Source organism: Ochotona princeps, unplaced genomic scaffold, assembly GCF_030435755.1.
Source record: "Ochotona princeps isolate mOchPri1 unplaced genomic scaffold, mOchPri1.hap1 HAP1_SCAFFOLD_161, whole genome shotgun sequence".
Lineage (NCBI taxonomy): Eukaryota > Metazoa > Chordata > Mammalia > Lagomorpha > Ochotonidae > Ochotona > Ochotona princeps.
In genome coordinates, this window is record NW_026701725.1 from 1 (window position 1) to 20,136 (window position 20,136).

The following is a 20,136-nucleotide window of genomic DNA, read 5'->3' on the forward strand; positions in this document are numbered from 1 at the left end:
CCCACATGGGTAGGGAGAGCTCAGTAACCTCAACAGGAGGACGCTGGAGACAGGAACAGCCATGTTTCACACTCAGGTGCTCCAATACAGGCAGCAGGTATCATAATAACTAAGCCAAGATTTATTTTAATATATACTTCCAAATAAACCCCAAAGTCACTTCTGCAAGTAATTAGTCCTTTTAAAAATGTTAACTACAATACTATTGGCTTACGGAGCATTTGTGTTTTTATTAAATACTCAATATTCCTTAGAGGTAATGTTCAAGATTTTATTTTTAAATACTCTTTTTGCAACATTATTTATCATGTATATTCACAGATTTACTGGACACTTGAATTTTCAGTGAAACATTTGCTATCCCTTCTTCCTTGATTAACCACTGCTCTGTGATGTGCTGCATTAATTTTAAAGGCTCTTAAAAGGAGAAATTACAACGCCTGCTGTGATAACATGATACTATCCTAACTGTAGCAATCACTTTAAAACTACTTCTTTGGGCCCGGCGGCGTGGCCTAGCGGCTAAAGTCCTCGCCTTGAAAGCCCCGGGATCCCATATGGACGCCGGTTCTAATCCCGGCAGCTCCACTTCCCATCCAGCTCCCTGCTTGTGGCCTGGGAAAGCAGTCGAGGACGGCCCAATGCATTGGGACACTGCACCCGCGTGGGAGACCCGGAAGAGGTTCCAGGTTCCCGGCTTCGGATCGGCGCGCATCGGCCCGTTGCGGCTCACTTGGGGAGTGAATCATCGGACGGAAGATCTTCCTCTCTGTCTCTCCTCTGTATATATCTGGCTGTAATAAAATGAATAAAATCTTTAAAAAAAAAAAAAAAAAAACTACTTCTTTACTTATCATTAGCAATGCGAAGAGATAAAAGTAATTACATCAAAAGTATTCTGATAAATGATTGTTTAACAAGTTTAATATTCTGAAAATTTAATCTAGAAAACTCTCAGCACACCGTGGATTAGGATACTGTCTGATGACACAGATCCTTCCATATTTCCTCTAATTAAGGAAAGTCCCTAGAACATTCTCAATCAATCAGTATCCTCAAACCACCCTGCTTTGCAACTAACTCCCTTAAAGGCAGCCTCAATGAACCAGTTGCCAGACCAAGCTGACTCAAGCAAAAAAAAAAAAAAAAAAAGTACAGCAATTTCCAGTTATCCAATCAGTTCACAGTCAAGTCCGATGTATATTTTTCCTCAGGGCAATCAGCCAGTCAGTGTTTAGCAAATGGATTAAAATGGAAAGCATACCACCTGGCCGACAAATACATGGAAAAGAAAAAAAAAGTGCTCAACACCACACCACCAGTCACCGCAGCTGGAGGAAACTGTCTAGATTGCCTGGTGCCTAGGCAAGTGTTACACGACTGGGGGGAAAAGCCAATAGCTGACTGGCATTGCGGGCCTGGTTCATAACAACTGTGAATACGTTCCTATTCGTTAATATTAAACCCCCATGGAAGGGGCAGTGGGGAGCAGACAGCTGCCACCTGCTTGCCAGGGTCCTTGGGCAAGCTTTCAATGTGGACAGAGATGCAACCCCAGGCCACCCTGGGCCAGGCTGCTACACTCACAGGAATACTCAAAAGCCAGGGCTGTCGACAGCACACATGGGAGCTGGAGCTTCAGATGTGCCAGAAAGAAGGGTCTCAACAGCTCCCCCCATAAACCATTCCAAGGGCATATGCGAGTACCAGTGCTGAGGGCAGTCGGGCCTGACAGAAATCTACAGGGCCTCCCCAGGCCAGGCACCTGGCAGCACACATGAGAGCCAAGACTCACAGTGAGTCAGGCAGGGACCCTAAGGAGTTGGTCCACAGGGGCTCCATGGGCCACACAACAGCACCCTCTGGGCAAGGAGGCCCACCAGTGGCTTTTGGCATCGACAAGCAGCATGCCAGCCTCAGACACATCAGGATCTCTGATCTCAGAACCAGTAGGTGTGTGCATGCATTGGACTCCTCGTTCCACACACTACACCCCTGTGCAAAGAAGCCTACGACATTTCAGAGTAATGATGAAGATGTGGGACACCTAGCCAGTGGCACTGATTAGAGTTCTCCAGCTAAGGAGAGGGAGCCATTAGATGACACAGAGGGTTCTGAACCCAGAATAGGCCAGCCCTCTACTCCTAAGCAGCCGGAAACAACTATGGAAGATTTGATTCACTCTTCAGCACCCTTAGATTAAGGGTTGGAAATCCTTCCGATCAATAAAACTACCCTACCCTCGGGATATACTTTCCTCACCAGGTACCTGCCACCACATCATGAAACCACTCCCCTACCCCAGAAACTGTCCACGTGGAGGGGCTATCTCTTCCTTCTCATGGACATGGAAAGAAACGGCAAAAACATTTCCCTATCTCCTGCCTTTCCCCTCTGACCGAGCCCACTCTGAACATGCCCATCATGTATCTGTGATCGCCTCACCTTTTAAAGAAGCTTTAAAGAAAAAAGTCACCAGGGAAATGCAAATCCAAACCACAATGAAATATTACCAAATTCGAGGACGTGGAAAAAGGGGAACATCTATACACTGGGTGGAAATGTAAATTATCGCAATCACACTAGAAAACAGTGTGGGGATTTCTTAAAAAGGCAAAAAGACTTGCCATATGATCCAGCAATCCCACCACTGTGGTATTCTGTGACTATACCAAGACAGGAATACGTTGTGTCAAACAGCTATTTATCTGCACCACCATCAGCAGTGCTGACAATATCCAAACCATGAAATCAACCAAATTTGTTTATCATCAGATGAATGGGTACCAAGAATGTACATACACATAATGAAATACTATTCAACTAGAAAAAAAATAAAATTCTATCATATGCAGCAAAATGAATGCAACTGGAAGACATAATGTTGAATGAAATAAACCAGACATAGGAAAATACAGTATGCCCTTATATTTGGGGGGCTAAAATTCAAAAACAGATTAAAACAATCAAAACACAAAAAAATCAAAACAAAAATACCCATATGTATCAATATTTCCAAACACAGTTTGTCAAACTTCAACACCCATATCAAACTAATTGATAAGAAAGTTATACTACTGCATTTTAGAGATCCATAATTATTTTAAAACTTTCCCTATGTAGGCAGTGTCATCCTCCTACTCGATTACTGTTTATAACACTTGTCTATATTCCTGATAAACAAGGTTCATTTTTATTTAAAAAAAGAAAAGGAAAGCCTACCCACAGTGAGCACAGTGAGCACCTCTTCCGTTTTCTGAGAAATTCCTTGTAAAAGGCAAAGCATCTTTACCATGACAGCTCATGTACAAGTATCTGTCACTCCTAAAGTGATGACAATTGATTTTAAAAATATAACTGCATTACATTTTCTTTTCTTTTGCAAGGAAATCAACTTATCAAAACGATTATAGTCTTCTGTAATGTTTGAGTTCTTCACAAGTGACAAATGACAAAGCTCAAATGATAAACCAAGATGAAACATCAGTGAAAACCAATCATGACTCTTCCGCTTACTATCTCATAGACCACCCGGGCTTAATTCAACCCACAGATACAGCTAAGAACTATAGAGAAGCATAAAATCCATCCAAAATAACTGACTATACAAGAGAAAAGTTCATGTGACATGCATACAAGGATCAGTGAAATGCTTTCTGTTGCTGCCGAAAGGGCATAAAAACAGATTTAAGGAGGCTTATGATCTTGTGACACTACAGAGAGAGCTAGTTAATGTCACTCCTTTAACTAAGCCTATTATATTTGTTGCAGGAAAAATAGACCAGTAGTAACTATTGCATTTTTTAAGTGCTTCTATCTCACTAATACCTACTCTGAAATATGTATAATCAAGTAAGATTTTAAAATAAGGATTTTAAAAAACAAATAAGATGTACGGGGGAAAACGATGTGATATTCTGGTAGATGGTGACACAGTGATTTTCTTCCATTTGAATATTAGGATATCAACGATTAGGTCGATTTATGGGGACGTAGAGCTGAGGAAGGAGAGAGTATGACTCATTTAAAGGGATAATTCGGGAAAAGCCATAGAATGACAAACCATTGAAAGAGCCTTGAAAAAATAAATTATTTTTTACTTGATATAGCCAAGACAGAAAGACACTTCAAAGACAACTGAGAGACTGTAGAGCCCGACACCCAAGTGTTTGTTCAAGCAATGGAGGAATCGAATGTTAGAGACAGCAGAACCTGCTCCCCAGGAATTTGACATCTGTACCTGATTGTTCTTTTCTGTCAAGTCATCAAGAGTTTCAGACTGTTTCTCCAATGCTCGCTCTAGTTTCTTATGCTTCAGTTTCCACTGCCTGATGGATTCCTGGGCTTTCAGCTTCAGGTCTTCTCTGCGTCTTTCAGCCTCCTCCCTCAGGGCCTCCGACTGCCGCAGCTCAGCCAGGTACTGTTTGGCCTGCTTGGTGGCATCCTCGGCGTGCTGCGTCAGCTCCGCGATCTGGAGGTCAGCTCGCTTGCGCTCAGCCTCGCTCGTCTCAAAGTGATTTTGGATCTCCCTGAGCTGATTCAGCATGTGCAACTGTTGTTTTTCCCTGCTCTCCAACTCGTGAGTTAAATTCTAGGAATAAAAGCATATGAAACATTAGGAAAAATTTTCTTGTCAATGGCAATGTGTAACATTTCATCAAACAACAATCTCAAATGTCACAGAAATGGAAATCAACCATACCAAATTTCATTAGAAAGCAACTCAGAAAACATGACTCCTTTTCTGTGTGTTTTATAACCACATTATTTGGGAATGATGTTTTACAGCAGTATTACCTCTTTTAAGCTGTTATTCAGTGAGGGAAGAAAACATTTATTTTCAACTAGTTATCACTAAAAAGGAAGGCATTGCTGAGAGAAACAAAGTACACTTGTTTTAATTAGAACTTATTGCCTTGTGCAACTGACGAAATAGCAGTGTTCTTAAACTTGTCAGATTATCAGCAACCACCAGCAGCAATCATATGCAACTTTCTACCTCCTGGCAGTACATGACATTTTATTACAATAAAGAAAGAATCAGTAACAACAAAAAAAGCATCATTACTTAAAGTTTATAAAATGGCCCCTGACAAAATACTTTTAGATGGATTATTTCCAGATACAACAACCATGTCATTCATGAATCATTTATCTCAGACTGTCATGAATCAATACTGAACAGATTTTTCAAGAAAATAAAAATCTGTGGGACTATTTGTATAATCAAGAAAAGAACCTTAAAATTTTGCTTCCCTAAAATGACAATGGTCACTAATATGCTTGAAAATTACACAGAATCATCAGTGATTCATACATATTTTAACTGAGAACCAGGAAATGTCTATTTTTAGTCCAAAAATAAGAGGATATTATTATCAACACTGAGCAACTTACGAATGTTGCAAAGAAATGAAAAATTCAGAAACTGTCGCTCTTGACTGAGCCTTCCTTTCCAAATACAAAGACGTCACACAAGCAACAGAGCAAGGTCATGCGTGTGTCAGCACCGCATGTCTGGCACAGCTTGAAGGTAGCACTTGGGACATCTACCTTCCATATCACAGTTGACCGAATCCAACTTCATCATAATGAATACCCTCCTAACAAAAGGTGACCACCTAAACACTTGGGTTCCTGGCACCCAAGTGACTGAGTTACTGGTTTCTAAGTGGCACAGCCTAAACTGTTACAGGCATGTAGAACTGATCAGTAGCTCGCTAGCTCGCTCTCTCCCCCTCCCCCATTTCTTTCTCTCTACTTCTACCTCTCTCTCTTTTTGCCTTTCAAATAATTCTTTCTTTTAAAAAAAGGTTTAAGGTGATGCTACAAATTAAAAGATCTCAAGAAGCTAACACGGGGCCAGGCATTTGAGACAGCAATTCAAACACTACTTGGGATTTCACAAACCATATCAGGGTGCCTGAGTTTAAATTCCTGTTCCCCTAGATCCAAGGCCCCTATTAATATTTATGTTGCAGGCAGCAGGTAATGGCCCCAGTACTAGAGGGTTCTTGCCATCTACATGGGAAACCAGACTGAGATGGGGGATCCTGATTCGACTCGCCCTAGCCTCAGCTGTTGCAGGCATTTGGGTAGCGAACCAGGGGATGGAAAATCTTTGTCTCTCATTTTTGTCTTTCTGTCTCCATGCTTTTCAAGTAAAAAATAAGTGAAGATGAACATGTGAACTGGATAAGCAGCATCTATCATTCACTTTGTACCACAACACTGACACATGAAAAGCGTAATAACATTTACCAAGTTCCTCTGGCCCCAACAGCAGAATAATCTGTGACTCAAATAAAACTTCATGTATCATCTCCCACAATTAAAGTCATGTTTGACATAAAGGAAAAGCAACAATTAAAATAATGCCTCAAAAACAAATTTCATTTTCTAAGTAGTAAGTTGGCACTTCTTCAATTTGTTAAATTCAACACAGCCTGGAAAAGATTAGTCACTCCTTCTTTCACCCAAACAAAATAATAAATTGAGAACTACAAACTTGTTTATGTGGAAAACTCAAAAGTGAGATCAGAAAACCCTAATGATTGTGGTTTACCTTTTGTCTTGATTCTGAAAGTTTTGCCAATATGCCAAAAGCAACCTTATCAACAAGCCCTGATTGAATGATTCTGTACCGAGAGAGAGAGAGACACTCAGCAATCAATATTTTGTTTTTACAACAACTCAGAGTGGCTACACTTGCTGTGTGTTGGCACACGGTCTATAGAACGATTAATGAGACGTGGCTTCAATACCAAACACACTAATGTCTCTTTGGAGACGGGGTTGGGAATATTCACACCAACAGCCAAATTCCAGAGTAGACAGAACTGAAACAACAGAGTCACCTGGACCAGCCTCATGCTCTTCACTGTGCTGAGTAGAAAGGGTCGCTCTAGGGGAGGTCATGTATGAGCTAAGATCTAAACAAAAAGAAGGAGCTGGCAGTAATAATAAAACAGCCATGACTACTAGGGAAAATTACGGAACACGGAGCCTGGCAGAGATTGAACAAACACTTAATAGAGCTCATTTCATTCAATCCCACCACAAAAGTAAAGCACTATTATTCTTACCAACCCCCACTTCAGTGATAAGTAATCAACATTACTGCAGTTAAGAATCTGGCCAAGATCACATACCGAATAAATGAAGAGATTCGAAGTCTAATCCCAGAGCTCATTTTTCAACCCTTGGCTAAATTTTCAGATTCCCAAAAAACCCTAATTCCATATCACTTTTGTCACCCACTTCCATTGTTTGTCTAATTTTTTTGCATCAGAATGCCATTCTTGATGCAAAAAGTTCCTCTCCTCTTCTTTCCTGTACTTCTGACTTTTAAGTATTCATCTATCTATCTTTACACTTCCTTCCTTCTGCTAGACCTATTCCTCATTGCCTCCATCTCTGCCTCCTCTACATCAACTCCCAACTCTGGTGGGATTAAAAAATTCCCTAATTTCTACAAGCATTAGTCTTAGTTTCCCTGCAAGAGTCACACAGGAGTATCAGCTGATAGAATTTACACTGACAGATTCCTATGCCTCTAGCCAGCTCATACAATGGTCATTATTAACAAAATGACTCTTCTGTCCCTCACTTACCATCATTCTTCCTGCAGGAGCAAATGGAGGCAGTGTAGGATTCCCCAAAACGTCTTACTTGCCCCATCCTGAAATTTATCAGTAGTGTCTTCTCCTTTTCTCCCCACCCTCTGAGCAAAAGGAGGGTCCTCCTACTCTGACAAATGAGCCTGACTTAACTGTCTCCATCCACAGCTACTAACAGCTTACTATCTACAGCAATGAAGTTCCCTCTTCCAAGTCTTGAATCTCTCCTTCCCAACTGAATCATTCTGCTCTACTTTTCAACTTAAAAAAAGTGACAGTATTGATTAGAAAATAAAACTGTACCAAAACAAAACTTAATTCATCTGTAAATTGTCTTTTTTTTTATTAATTACATTGCATTATGTGACACTGTCTCATAGGCTCTGGGATTCCGCCAACCCCTCCCCATGCCCTTCCCCCATGGTGGATTCCTCCACCTTGTTGCAGTATTACAGATCAAATTCAGTTGAGATTCCTTCATTGCAAGTATATACCAGCAAAGAGTCCAGCATCTTATTGTCCAGTTACATTCAACGGTTTCTTGGGGAGATCATCTCTGGTCTGAAGGTAGAGTTGGCAAAATATCATCCTGATCAATTAAAAGCCCCAACGTAACATCAACAACAATTTACAACAATGTAGAATTGTTATGGTATTGAGTAACCAATATGTTACAAGATGCAAGTTCTTAACCACATCCTGTGACTACTTCATTGACATTTCAATTTTAATTCATACACAGAACCGGCTGCTATACACCTTAAAATGGCTATAGGGTACTATTCAGCTGTCTCATGTCTATCCTCATTTTAATATTTAGCAGTCTATAGCATTGAAGCATAATTCTACGGAACTTGGCAGATTTTAGGATAGTCTAAACTGGCTTATAACTCTAGCAAGGCATATGTCAACAGTTGAGCTGTAGAACTGTTTTAGGAGGGGTGTGCAGAGAAACCTTCCATTCCCCAGTGAGGAGTATCTAATCTCTGCGTCCTACCTAGTAAGGTATATGTGAATCCACGCTGTTTCCTGTCTCGTTCTAAGCTTTCCTTGTTGTTCTTTGTCTATCTGTTCTAATTTTGTTTGTTTGTTTGTTTTGGGGGGCTCCAGAGCGACCCTGATGGTCATTGCAAGAGAGGATGGGGGATCCAAAGTTGGAACTAAGTAAGGACCAGAGAAAGCTCCTCTCGCTAGTCCTGAAGGAAGTTTACTGTTCCTCTGTGTCTACAGACCGCTCAGAGCTCCTGGATGTTGTTCTGATGACCTTGGATCCTGTGAGGAAGGATTTGGGCTTCTTCCATCCCATGTGGTAGATCCCAACAGGGGTGGGTGACCTCAGAGTTCTCAGCCTCCAAAGGCACTCCAATTCCCAGTGCAAACACCCTATACTACTTTTAAGCTCAAATCACTGAAGAGTAGCCTATATTTCATGTTTTAGAATTTTACTTCTCATTCACTTAGATTACTGTAAATGGCCTCAGACTTCTATTATATAGTGTAAAAAGTTCTCAACAAGGTCCCCAAAAATCACCTATATCCAAATACAAAAGATTTTTAAAAATTTTCCTCGCCGACTGTAGCATGTGAAATGTTCCATTCTGTCTTGTTCATTCTTGTATCTCCTTCATGATACCATTTTCCACTAATTCTCTGCTATTTCCTGTTCCTTCAGAATTTGCTCTCTGGGTTTCTTCTCCTATTTATCCTTGAATGTATAACTTTAAAAGATTTCAGTGTTAAGTATAACCCCATCTATATAATATCCTTAGTAGGTGAGTAAACAACGGGACAGAGATGTGAGTGCCAATCACCGAACTGACGCTAAGCTTCAGAGTTGAATTACATAATGACTTTGTATATTTCAATATTCCATAGGTTCCCTATAGCATATCAAAAAAGTGAATTTAATTAATGTCAAACTCCTAACAAAAGATGGTGCTACTAAAGTCAGTGAAGCCTTTCTGTAATGAAAGAAGACAGAAGTGGGAGGTGAAATTAGATATTTATACCATGAGAAGATCTGAAATTATTTTGTGGGAAAGGAACAAATAAGGACAAGATGGATTTTTAAAGCTTGGATCAACAGTTACAAGGTTCCAACAGACATGGACCCAAAAATGTATAAAGTTGTTTAAATTTCTGTAGCAAACTCTATGAACCCAGAGAAACAAGTTCATTATAAATTATTCAGTAATTACAGTGAGAAGTGGTTAACATTCACAAGCCCAAAGCTTCAGCATATATACACCTTTGCTTCCACATTTAAAAACTGCACACAGCTCCCTGTGAATGTATTTGAAAATATCATGTCATTGGTTGGCTGTATGAGTGCAAATCAACAGACAAGGGTGTGGGTCTTATTGGAAATAACTGTGGCTTCACTACTGATGGAAAAGCAGCTTTCAATCTGAACTGATGAGCACAGTTCTCTAATTGCCCTGAGAATGGAAAACACGTAGTCATTATTTTGCTACTATCAGTCAGCATTATGCCTCAAATGAAATGTGTCAAGAATTCTTTCCTATATTTCTCTGCTATGGATCTTATCCAACCATTGTTCCAGTACATTCTTCAATCCACCTTCTCAAATAACTAGGCAGAATCATCCAACTATAGTGATTCTCAGCAAAAAATTACACATTGAACCTTCATAATAATGTGTCACACACACAGGTACACAAGCAGAGAGAGAGGGCGAGAGAGAGAGAGAGAGAGAGAGAGAGAGAGAGCGAGCCAGATAGAGAATGCAACTGTACAATCTTCACTATCCAGGGATAAGGCCTCTCAGGGTATTTACAGTAAATAAGTTTTACTGTAGGAATAAGTTGTAAATGGTATCTTCCTCATGCACTAAAAAAATGCTAAGCAAAAAAGCATTTTTCTTCTTTATTCCATATTTATTAATGTTTTTAGTTCTATTATTATCAACATATATTTTCGGGAGACATCTTGTACCCTACCACAAGAGCATTTTATATTTACACTATGTGAAAGAATCCTAGCTGCTAAAAAGTAGGATCGTTAAAGTTCATACCAGTTAAGCCCATTGTTATTTCTTACTATATCAGCATGGTTCAGGAAAGTCCCTTCCCACATATTACCAAAAGGTTTATAAAAGCCCAAATCAAGCATCAAACTTTTCAAATCTAAATTCCCTTTCTTTTATCTTTCTCTTTTCGAGCAGGGAAAAATGTTGATGGGAGTTGTGTTCAGGCTCTCAGATTTGTTGACAGCTAAAAGTAGTCACCAGACTTCAAATTTTATACCTATTTTTACAGCACAGTTTATTAAAGAGAGAAGCTAGAAAGTAAAAACTGCAGTGAGAAGAAGCATTCAGAATTAGTCAAGCTGGGGATCCAGGAAGCCTGAAGAATGAGAAGCTGCACAGACCTCAGTGTCAGAAAATACTTGAAAAACAAAGAAAGGTTCCTGTTTTCAGGGGACTGGCTGGGACAGAAAATTTCAGGACAGAAACCACAGAACAGAAAAGAGATCCCAGGGGGACAGTGATCAAGAGGACCAATGCCATCCGGGTCAGCTGCACGGCACTTATAACTGCAGGCGGGAGTCACCATCTCCCCAAGACGGAGCAGGGAGAGGCTGCTGCACATCCCAGCACCACTGGCAGCTGTAACTGAGAGAGGAACCGTACGCTGGGGAGCCGCTGAGGACTGAACAGCTACTTGGCCTCCTTCCTCTCCTGCACTCCCCGACCTGCCCCCGCCACACCTGCAGAGCACTAGACTCACCCGACTAGGTTACACAGAATCATGCAGCTGATGTCTGCTCTGCTGCTATCAGAAGCCAGATTAACAAAAAAGAGAAAGATATCATATAAACAAAGAAATGAAAAAGAAGATTACAACCAATGCGCCTGAAAAATAAGGGATCTTAAGAAAGTATTATGAGAAATTATATGCTGACAAACAAGAAAAACTCAAATAAACTGATAAGTAGTAATCAATAAATAATTTAATTACAAATTGATTACAAATTAAAATTGATAAGATGCAATTTTTAAAAATAGGAAATCTAAACAGACCCTGAACCAGCAAGAAGACTGAAGAAACAGAGCCCAGTGCAGTAGCATAGCAGCTAAACTCCTGCCCTTGAACATGCCAGGATCCCACATGGGCGCCAGTTCTAATCCTAGCAGCCCTGTTTTCCATCCAGCTCCCCACTTGTGGCCTGGAAAAGCAGTCAAGGATGGCCCAGAGATTTGGGACTCTGCACCCACGTGGGAGACCTGGAAGAAGCTCCTGGCTCCTGGCTTTGGATCAGCTCAGCTCCAGCTGTTACAGCCACTTGGGAAGTAAACCAACGTACGGAAGATCTCTGCCTATCCTCTCTGTATATCTGACTGTCCAATAAAAACAAATCTTAAAAAAAAAAAGACTGGAGCAGCAATTAAAAGTCTTCCATTTAAAAACTCCAGAATATAATCACTTTATTATCAAATTCCACAGACTATTCTAAGAGGAACCATCGCCAAATCTTTTGAAAGCATTTAAAAATTATTGAAACGGATGGAACTGAGTCAAATTCCTTATGATGCCAGCATCACTCTCTCGTAACAAAACTGAATCAAACTACCAAAAAAACTTACGACCTAATCCTTGTTAGAACTTTGAATCTTTTGCTAAAGAAGCAAAAATTCTCATGGAAGAACAAGGGAAAAAAATTCAAACCTCATTAAATGGAGCAAACTTCATGATGAAGTGAAATTTAACTCAGATATAAAGCTGGCTCAACAACTCAAAATCAATAAACATCATAAATCGCATCAACAGGAGGAAGAATGGTCATCTCAACGAACAGCAAAAACGTGATAAAACTCAGTATCTATTCATGATAAAAAAAACCTCCAAAAATTAGGTATACAGAAAAAAAAACGTATCTCAAAACTATAAAATTACATATGACAACCCAACTGCTAATACCATGAACAAGAAAAAGTTTAAGCATTTTCACTCAGATCTGGATCAAGAATAGGATATTCATTTTCACTACTCTTATTCAATATAACACTAAAAGAAATAGCAAACCCAGTTGGGGGGTAGAGGAATAACAGACATCAAAATCAGAAAGAAGTAAGCTAAAATGCAGCTGTTTGAGATGGCATGATATTGGGAGGTTTTTTTTTTTATTATTATTATATGATACAGTTCCATAGGCTCTGGGGTTTCCCTTCCAGCCGCCCCAAGCCCTCACCCCCGCACCACCGATTTCTGCCATGTCATTACAATACTATAGTCCTACACAATCAGTCACAAGTCCATCATTCTGCTGTTTAAGTATATCCTGATATTGTAGGCATGGACAATGGCAGAGTCCAGCATCCTATTGTCAATACATTCAAAGTTTCCCTGGGAGTCCATCTTCGATTTGGAAACAGAGAACCACACCGCATTGTATGTGTATGTGATAGCATTGTATCCTCACATCTATATGTGATAGTCTCTATTACAGCTACTATACACCCCCTTAAATCAAAAGCCATAAAACAAACTCAGCAACAGAGAGAAAAGTAGAAAATTTACAACATGAAGTTAAATAGATGCTACTGCATGACCAGTGTCACAGAATAAATGAAAATCAAAGGCCTTCCTGAAGCAAATGATGCTACTATGTGACCTATTAGTCAGTGAGGAAATTAAAAATATATATATTATTTATGAATCAATGATGTAAAAGCAAAACTAGCAAATGGCCTGAGATGTAGCAAAAAACAGTATTTAAAGGGCTATTGATCTTGTATTGTGCATAAAGGTTGTCTTATATCAGACAGACCATATGATATTTGTCCTTTTGGGATTGACCTGTTTCACTGAACATAAAGGTTGTGACCATTTGCTTGCAAATGGTAGGATTTCATTTGTTTAATGCTGAACAGTATTCCAAGGAGTAGACGTACTACAGTTTCTTTATCTACTTTTCTTTTGAAGGGCATCTGGATTGGGGAGCCCACCCATGTATAGCCAATTAATCTTCAACACCAGAACTGAAAATAAGCCAAGGGAAAAGTTTGGTCTATTCAACAAATAGACAGTTGGATAGCAGCCTTCAGAGGTAAGAAACTACGAGTCCCCACCTGTCACCTTATACAAAAACCAGCTATCAATGGATCGAAGACCAAATCTACACTCAGAAACCATCAAACTATTATAGGAAAACATAAGAACAACTTTCCAAGATCAAGACACAGGAATTGAGAAAGACTTTGTAAAAAAAAAGTCACCAAAAGCACAGATAGTCAAAGCCAGATAAACAAATGGGACCACATCAGACTACACAGCTTCTATACAGTCAAGGAGACAATCAACAAAGTGAAGAAGCGACCAACAGAATGGCAGAAAATCTTTGCACACAACACAGCTGATAAAGGGACTCATATCCAAAATCTACAAAGAGTTTCAGAAACTCATTGACAACAAAACAAACAAACCCTGTGAAGAAATGGGTGAAGGAAATGAACAGGCATTTTTTTCAAAAGAAAATAGATGCACAACAGATGCACAAAAGGAAAATGTTCATGCTTCCCTGCCTGCAAAGTTAGCATCCCATATTGGTGCCAGTTCATGTCCTGGCAACTTTACTACTGATCCAACGCCCTGGTAATAGTCTGGGAAACCATCAAGATATTGCCCAGGTGGTTGAGTCCCAGCACTTATACAGGAAACTTGGAAGCAGCTCTCCAGCTCCTGGTTTTAGCCTGTTCCAGTCATGACTATCGTGGCCATTACAGAAGGGAAACAAGCACATGAAAAATATTATGTGGGCCTGGCAGCTCCACTTCCCATCCAGCTCCCTGCTCGTAGCCTGGGAAAGCAGTCGAGGATGGCACAAGGTATTGGAACCCACGTGGGAGACCTGGAAGAAGTTCCTGGCTCCTGGCTCCTGGCTTTGGATTGGCGCAGCACTGGCCATAGCAGTCACTTGGGGAGTGAATCATAGGACGGAAGATTTTCCTCTCTCTTCCTCTGTGTATGTCTGATTTTGCAACAAAAATAAATAAATCTTTAAAAAACAAATGTAAAGGCTGTTTTTAAAAAAATACTGTGTGCACAACTCACTCTCTCTAGCTCTGCCTTTCAAATAAAGAAAAAAGATACATTTAACTAAGTGAAAGGTCTCTACAGTGAAAATTATAAAACACTGATGAACAAAAGTATCAAGAACATGAAAAACAGATTCTTTGCTCATGCACGAGAAGAATTAATATCAATAAATGTTTACACCACCTGAAGCAACCTATAGATTCAATACAACTTCTATAGGAAAAAAGAAAGTCCTAAATTTGACGAGGAATCACAAAAGACCCAAAATAACCAGTGATTCTCTAAAAAAAATTAAGCTGCAGGCATCATTATACCTGGATTCAAAGCTTACTAAAAATTTATAGTAAATAAAGCAATCACATGCTGTTAACACAAAAGCTGACACACACCAATGGAACACAGCAGAGAGGCCACACTAGTCTTGGCAAAACTAGGTATCAATACATAGAAGAATGAAATCAACTCCCCATGTCTTACTGCACACAAAAATCAACTCAAGATGGATCAAAGACCAAAAGTTAAGACCTGAATATATACAGTGATTGGGAACAATGCATAGGAAATACTTCAGGACTTGGGTATAGGGAATGATATGTTGGGTAAGACCCCCCGCCAGCAGTGCCAACAAGAGAAAAGCTAGACCAAGGGATTATATCAAACTTGGGAGTTTCTGTACAGCAAACTCCACAATCAATTGCAAATATATATATGTATATATATATATACACACACACACACACACACATATATATATATATATTTGCAAGCTACGTATGAGTCACAGGATTAATAATCAGCAACACAAAAACTGAACCACAAAAAGCAATCAGTCGAGGGCCCGGCAGCGTGGCCTAGCGGTGAAAGTCCTCACCTTGAACACACCAGGATCCCATATGGGCGCCGGTTCTAATCCCGGCAGCTGCACTTCCCATCCAGCTCCCTGCTTGTGGCCTGGGAAAGCAGTTGAGGACAGCCCAATGCTTTAGGACATTGCACCAGCGTGGGAGACCCGGAAGAGGTTCCAGGTTCCCGGCTTCGGATCAGCGCGCATCGGCCCGTTGCGGCGCACTTGGGGAGTGAATCATCGGATGAAAGATCTTCCTCTGTCTCTCCTCCTCTGTGTATATCTGGCTGTAATAAAAATGAATAAATCATAACAAAAAAAAAAGCAATCAGTCAAGTTAAGAAAAAAGGCAAAGGACCTCAACAGACAGTTCTTAAAACAAGAAACACAAGGAACCAACAAATATATGAAAAATTCTCAACATCACCAAAACATCAGGAGACCCAAATCACAAACACATCAGAACACATACCTGCACCACCATGTTTAAATTAGCACTGTTTGCAACAGCCAAAAATATGGTCTCACCAAAGGTGTCCATCATCAGAGGAAAGGATAAACAAACATACACACGGAATATTACTCAGCTATTAAAAAACCAGAATGAAAATCTACTATATGCAGAAAAATGGATGCAACTGGAAGACATTATATTGATTCAAAGTAACCTGACACTAAAAAACAAACAAAAAACCCACTACACATGCTCCCTTATAGGTGGGACCAAAAATTTTAAAAGAAAAAAAAAAACTTTAAAAAGAAATGCTTCTGTGCATCAGAATTTCTACATACTTTTGTTAAATTGGTTCTTTATCGTTGTTGAACTAATGACTCAAAATGATATACTACCATAGTTCACATGATTTGTGATTATTTTAAATTTTATATGTCTGAGACTGAAATCTTCATTTTTATTGCTGAATGACTTTGCTTACATTCCAGCTGAAGTGTAACATTCTACTTTTTATTTCTTGAACTCTATCTACGAATGTTATCTCAAAAATTACTAAATGAAGGGGAGAAAAAAGAAATAAAATCTTAGAATTATATCTATGGACTATATTTATTCTCTACATTAATATCACATTAATATAATTTATGTAAACTATATTGTAGTAATCATACGTTTGCTATGACCTTGAAATTCAAATATATTAATAAATTTCTTAAAATCAAATTTGAAAAAATAAAAAATAAGCCTATAGCAATTTTAAAGGAAAAGCAAGTAATTACACCCATTGGAGACTGGAACAAGCACCAAAAGATTTCTCCTAGGGAATTTACGCAGTTGCCCCTGTATAAAATATTGTCTATCAGAAAAGCTCATTAGAGACTTGATGCTCAAGGTTTTAATTAGAGACTGGTCGTTTAGATACTGTCTGCCTAGTATGTACCAAAATTCCATTCTCCCAGATGGCAAACAGGTGTTCAACACAAACTGGAGCATTTGCATGGTCTAAACACAGCGGGTTATCCTTACCATCATTTACAGAAAGTTGTATACCAATGCAGAAAACTATTTATCCTTCCAGTTTGTGAATTCCAGGCAAAGCCTGCCTTGCAAACAGGCTGGACTACTCTGCCAGCTTGTTTCTGTGCAGCAAGTGGCTGAAGAACAGGGAGAAGGAAATACAAGCCAATGAGGCATAAAGAATTCAAAAAGCAAAAAACTATGTAATTCCTGTAAAACAATGCATTTTGAAGATGTTCAAAAAGAACTAACTCCCTTTAAAAATCATCGGCTCTGATCACTAGCTCCTGTTCTAATTCACATTCCCAGAAAACTACACTTGCCACTCAGATGAATAAGACACGAGAGAAAATGAAAAGAGAGGTCTTGTAAAAGGCAATAGCAAAAGCAATCGCATGAATTAAACTACCCATAAAAATTCAACTCCCATCACATACTGAAGGTCATAATCAGGCTCATTCATCACAAAAATGGCATTTATCAACTTGAAATTGCAAAATGGAAAGACTGCTCAAAGTAAGAGAACAATGAAGCAAATTGATAAAACACATCAATCAGTTCTGCCCAGCATATAAAAGTCTATAATATTTTTATTGCATTTCTCACACCCATGAGGAAGAATTGGTAAGCCTACACATAAAGCATTTTCCAGAGCAGGCATGCCACCTAATAATTGGGATATAGGTTAAGGAATCCACAGTCCTTACAAGGTCTATTTTCCAAATCATGTCTCAGTTCCTGATCACTGCTCACTGCTGCTGTGCAGCCTGGGAGACTAGCAGAGGTGGCTCACAGTCTCAGGTCCCAAGACCACCAAAGGATGAGCAGACAATGCTCTTCTGCAGCAGAAACACTGGACACAAACTGGTGATGAAGAATGTGCGTTTATTTGAGAGAAGTCACAAGCTTATATAGGAGAAGAGGGCCAGCAGAAGGGCGGTCCCAACAGTATAACATTGTGATTGGCTGACAGATCGTCTATCTCTTCTAGACCCTCCAATGAAGTTAAAGCTCAGGAAGCATAAGCAGCACAGGAAATTGTATCTCGGGACAGGCTCCTTAAAGCAGGATGAATGTAACGTTTGACTTCCTAGAGTTATTTACAAAAGAAGTCCTAGCAGAGTAGGGAAGAGACTTGGGGTGGGGCCCATGGCTCCTGTGAACAGGCCATGTTGGGCTCTGTTAGCCAAGGGCACAGTGTGCCATATGCCTATGGCCTCCCATATGGGCTAGCCAGGTAGAGATCCAAGGGTGATCTCCCATCACAGAGCTGGGTCTCCATCATGCACATGGGAGACCTGGGTTGGGTTCCCGAATCCACTTTCAGTGTGAGCTAACATCAGCTGAATATAAGAAGAAAAAAATTAAAATGACATTTCAACACCTAAACAGTTGCTACAAAAAGACAGCAACAGTCGAGGTGGTAGGGAAAAGAAATCTAGAAAACAAAATGAATGCTCAAACCCAAAATCTGAGAATTCTACTCCCAACTAAAGCAGGGAGTGCACCTAGCTCTTGTGTGATCTCTTTTTCCTTGAGTGTCCTCTTTCATAATAAAACTGGCCTTATCACTGGTGCCAGTGGGGAAAGGGCTTGAGATGAGAACAAGAAAAACATCAAATATTAGTAACTAAATGTGACTGACATGATACCACTCCCAAATATTTATATTTAAAAAGTAACTGTTCAAAGTATTCAAACCAATTTGATTCAACAACACCTGAAAAGGACCATATCGACAGTAGAGATCTTTGTAATGGAAACACAATCACTTAAAAAGCTTTGATCACTGAAAAAAAGAAACCAAAAAGTAACTGTTCAATTTGATCTGTTTTCCACTGAATTTCATTATATCTAAGAAAGCCCATTCTAAATTCTAATGCAATATAATTAACAGGTTTCTATTTTACTGTTTATAATAGCTAGCCTGCCAGTTACAGATACATCAAGTGAATGATACCATGAACACAACTTGATATTTACATTTACAAATGTGGAAGTTTATATTATAACTCATTTTATAGAACATAAAGAATAATTTTTTTATTTTTAGAGAGAGCTTTTACATTTTTGTATCAATGACAAGTTCATCTAAATATTGTAGTTACGGATTCTTGGTAAGAGCACATTTATTAATTATAGTAATTATCATATAAAATCACACAAATCAGAGTGATCTGTTTCATAATACAGTTTCTAGAAGGCCAATACAATGAAAAGCAGCAATTATCTGAAAGGCTAAAAATGACACACTGAAACATAAATGATGTTGCAAACATAGGCATGAATAAAACAGCTCTTTTCAAGGGTTCCACAGTAATAATGCTTTGTAACCAATCCACTGCACACAAGTATCTCACTGACTACATCTCTGTTCATTTCTTCTGGTAACTGTATTTCATGATACACTGTCAGAGACAATACACCCAAATTCATTACCTCTAATACTGACTCTGAGAATAGATTAGATACAAACACCTGCCCAAAAGTGACCTCCCGAAAGAAGAGACAAAATCAAAATACTGATGAGCACAAGAAAGATTATACAAAATGGGAAGAAAAACCCCAAATTCTAAAGGAAAATGGCTAGCTATAGCAAAACATATTAAAATTATCTTTACAAATCTTATTTACTGAAGCTAGATTCTCTTTCAGTACATTAAAAAATTGGAAAGATTCCAAATGATCAATAAATTGTACTTACATACTATTTCATGTTAACTAAACTAAACGGTATGGGAAGCTTTAAAAAATATTTTCTCAAACAAAAATACATCTTGAAAGCAGAAAAGAAAAATTATGTGAAACAAGCTAAGATAAACTTCAAACTATTCTGTCTGCAAATAAAAATTAGAAATCATAAATTTTAAAAGCTTTGAATATTCACATCCAAACTCATTTTTCCAACTATTCGAATTTATGGAATTATGAATTAATGACTCATTTTTTTTAACCAAAAAGAATCCTTTTAGTCATCAAAGTAAACTACTTCAATATGGTTACTAAATAGATGGGAGTTTTTTTAACAATAAAATTGTATATTTCTCAATAAAAAGAAAGTGTGCTTGAAAATAACTTCATTGATGTATAAACACGCATTTATATATGTAACATTAGGAATAAAATGAATGGTACCAACATGCC

The 20,136-nt window shown here is 38.9% G+C and overlaps 1 protein-coding gene across 1 annotated transcript in view; it reads right to left on the reverse strand.

Annotated features, from left to right (window-relative positions):
• Positions 1-4,096: 4,096 nt before the first annotated feature.
• LOC131479461 (centrosomal protein of 128 kDa-like) overlaps positions 4,097-20,136 on the reverse strand; it is a 105,064-nt gene continuing 89,024 nt past the window's right edge. The window contains 1 exon segment of the mRNA XM_058659962.1: positions 4,097-4,591. Coding sequence (XP_058515945.1) covers positions 4,097-4,591 — 495 coding nt within the window.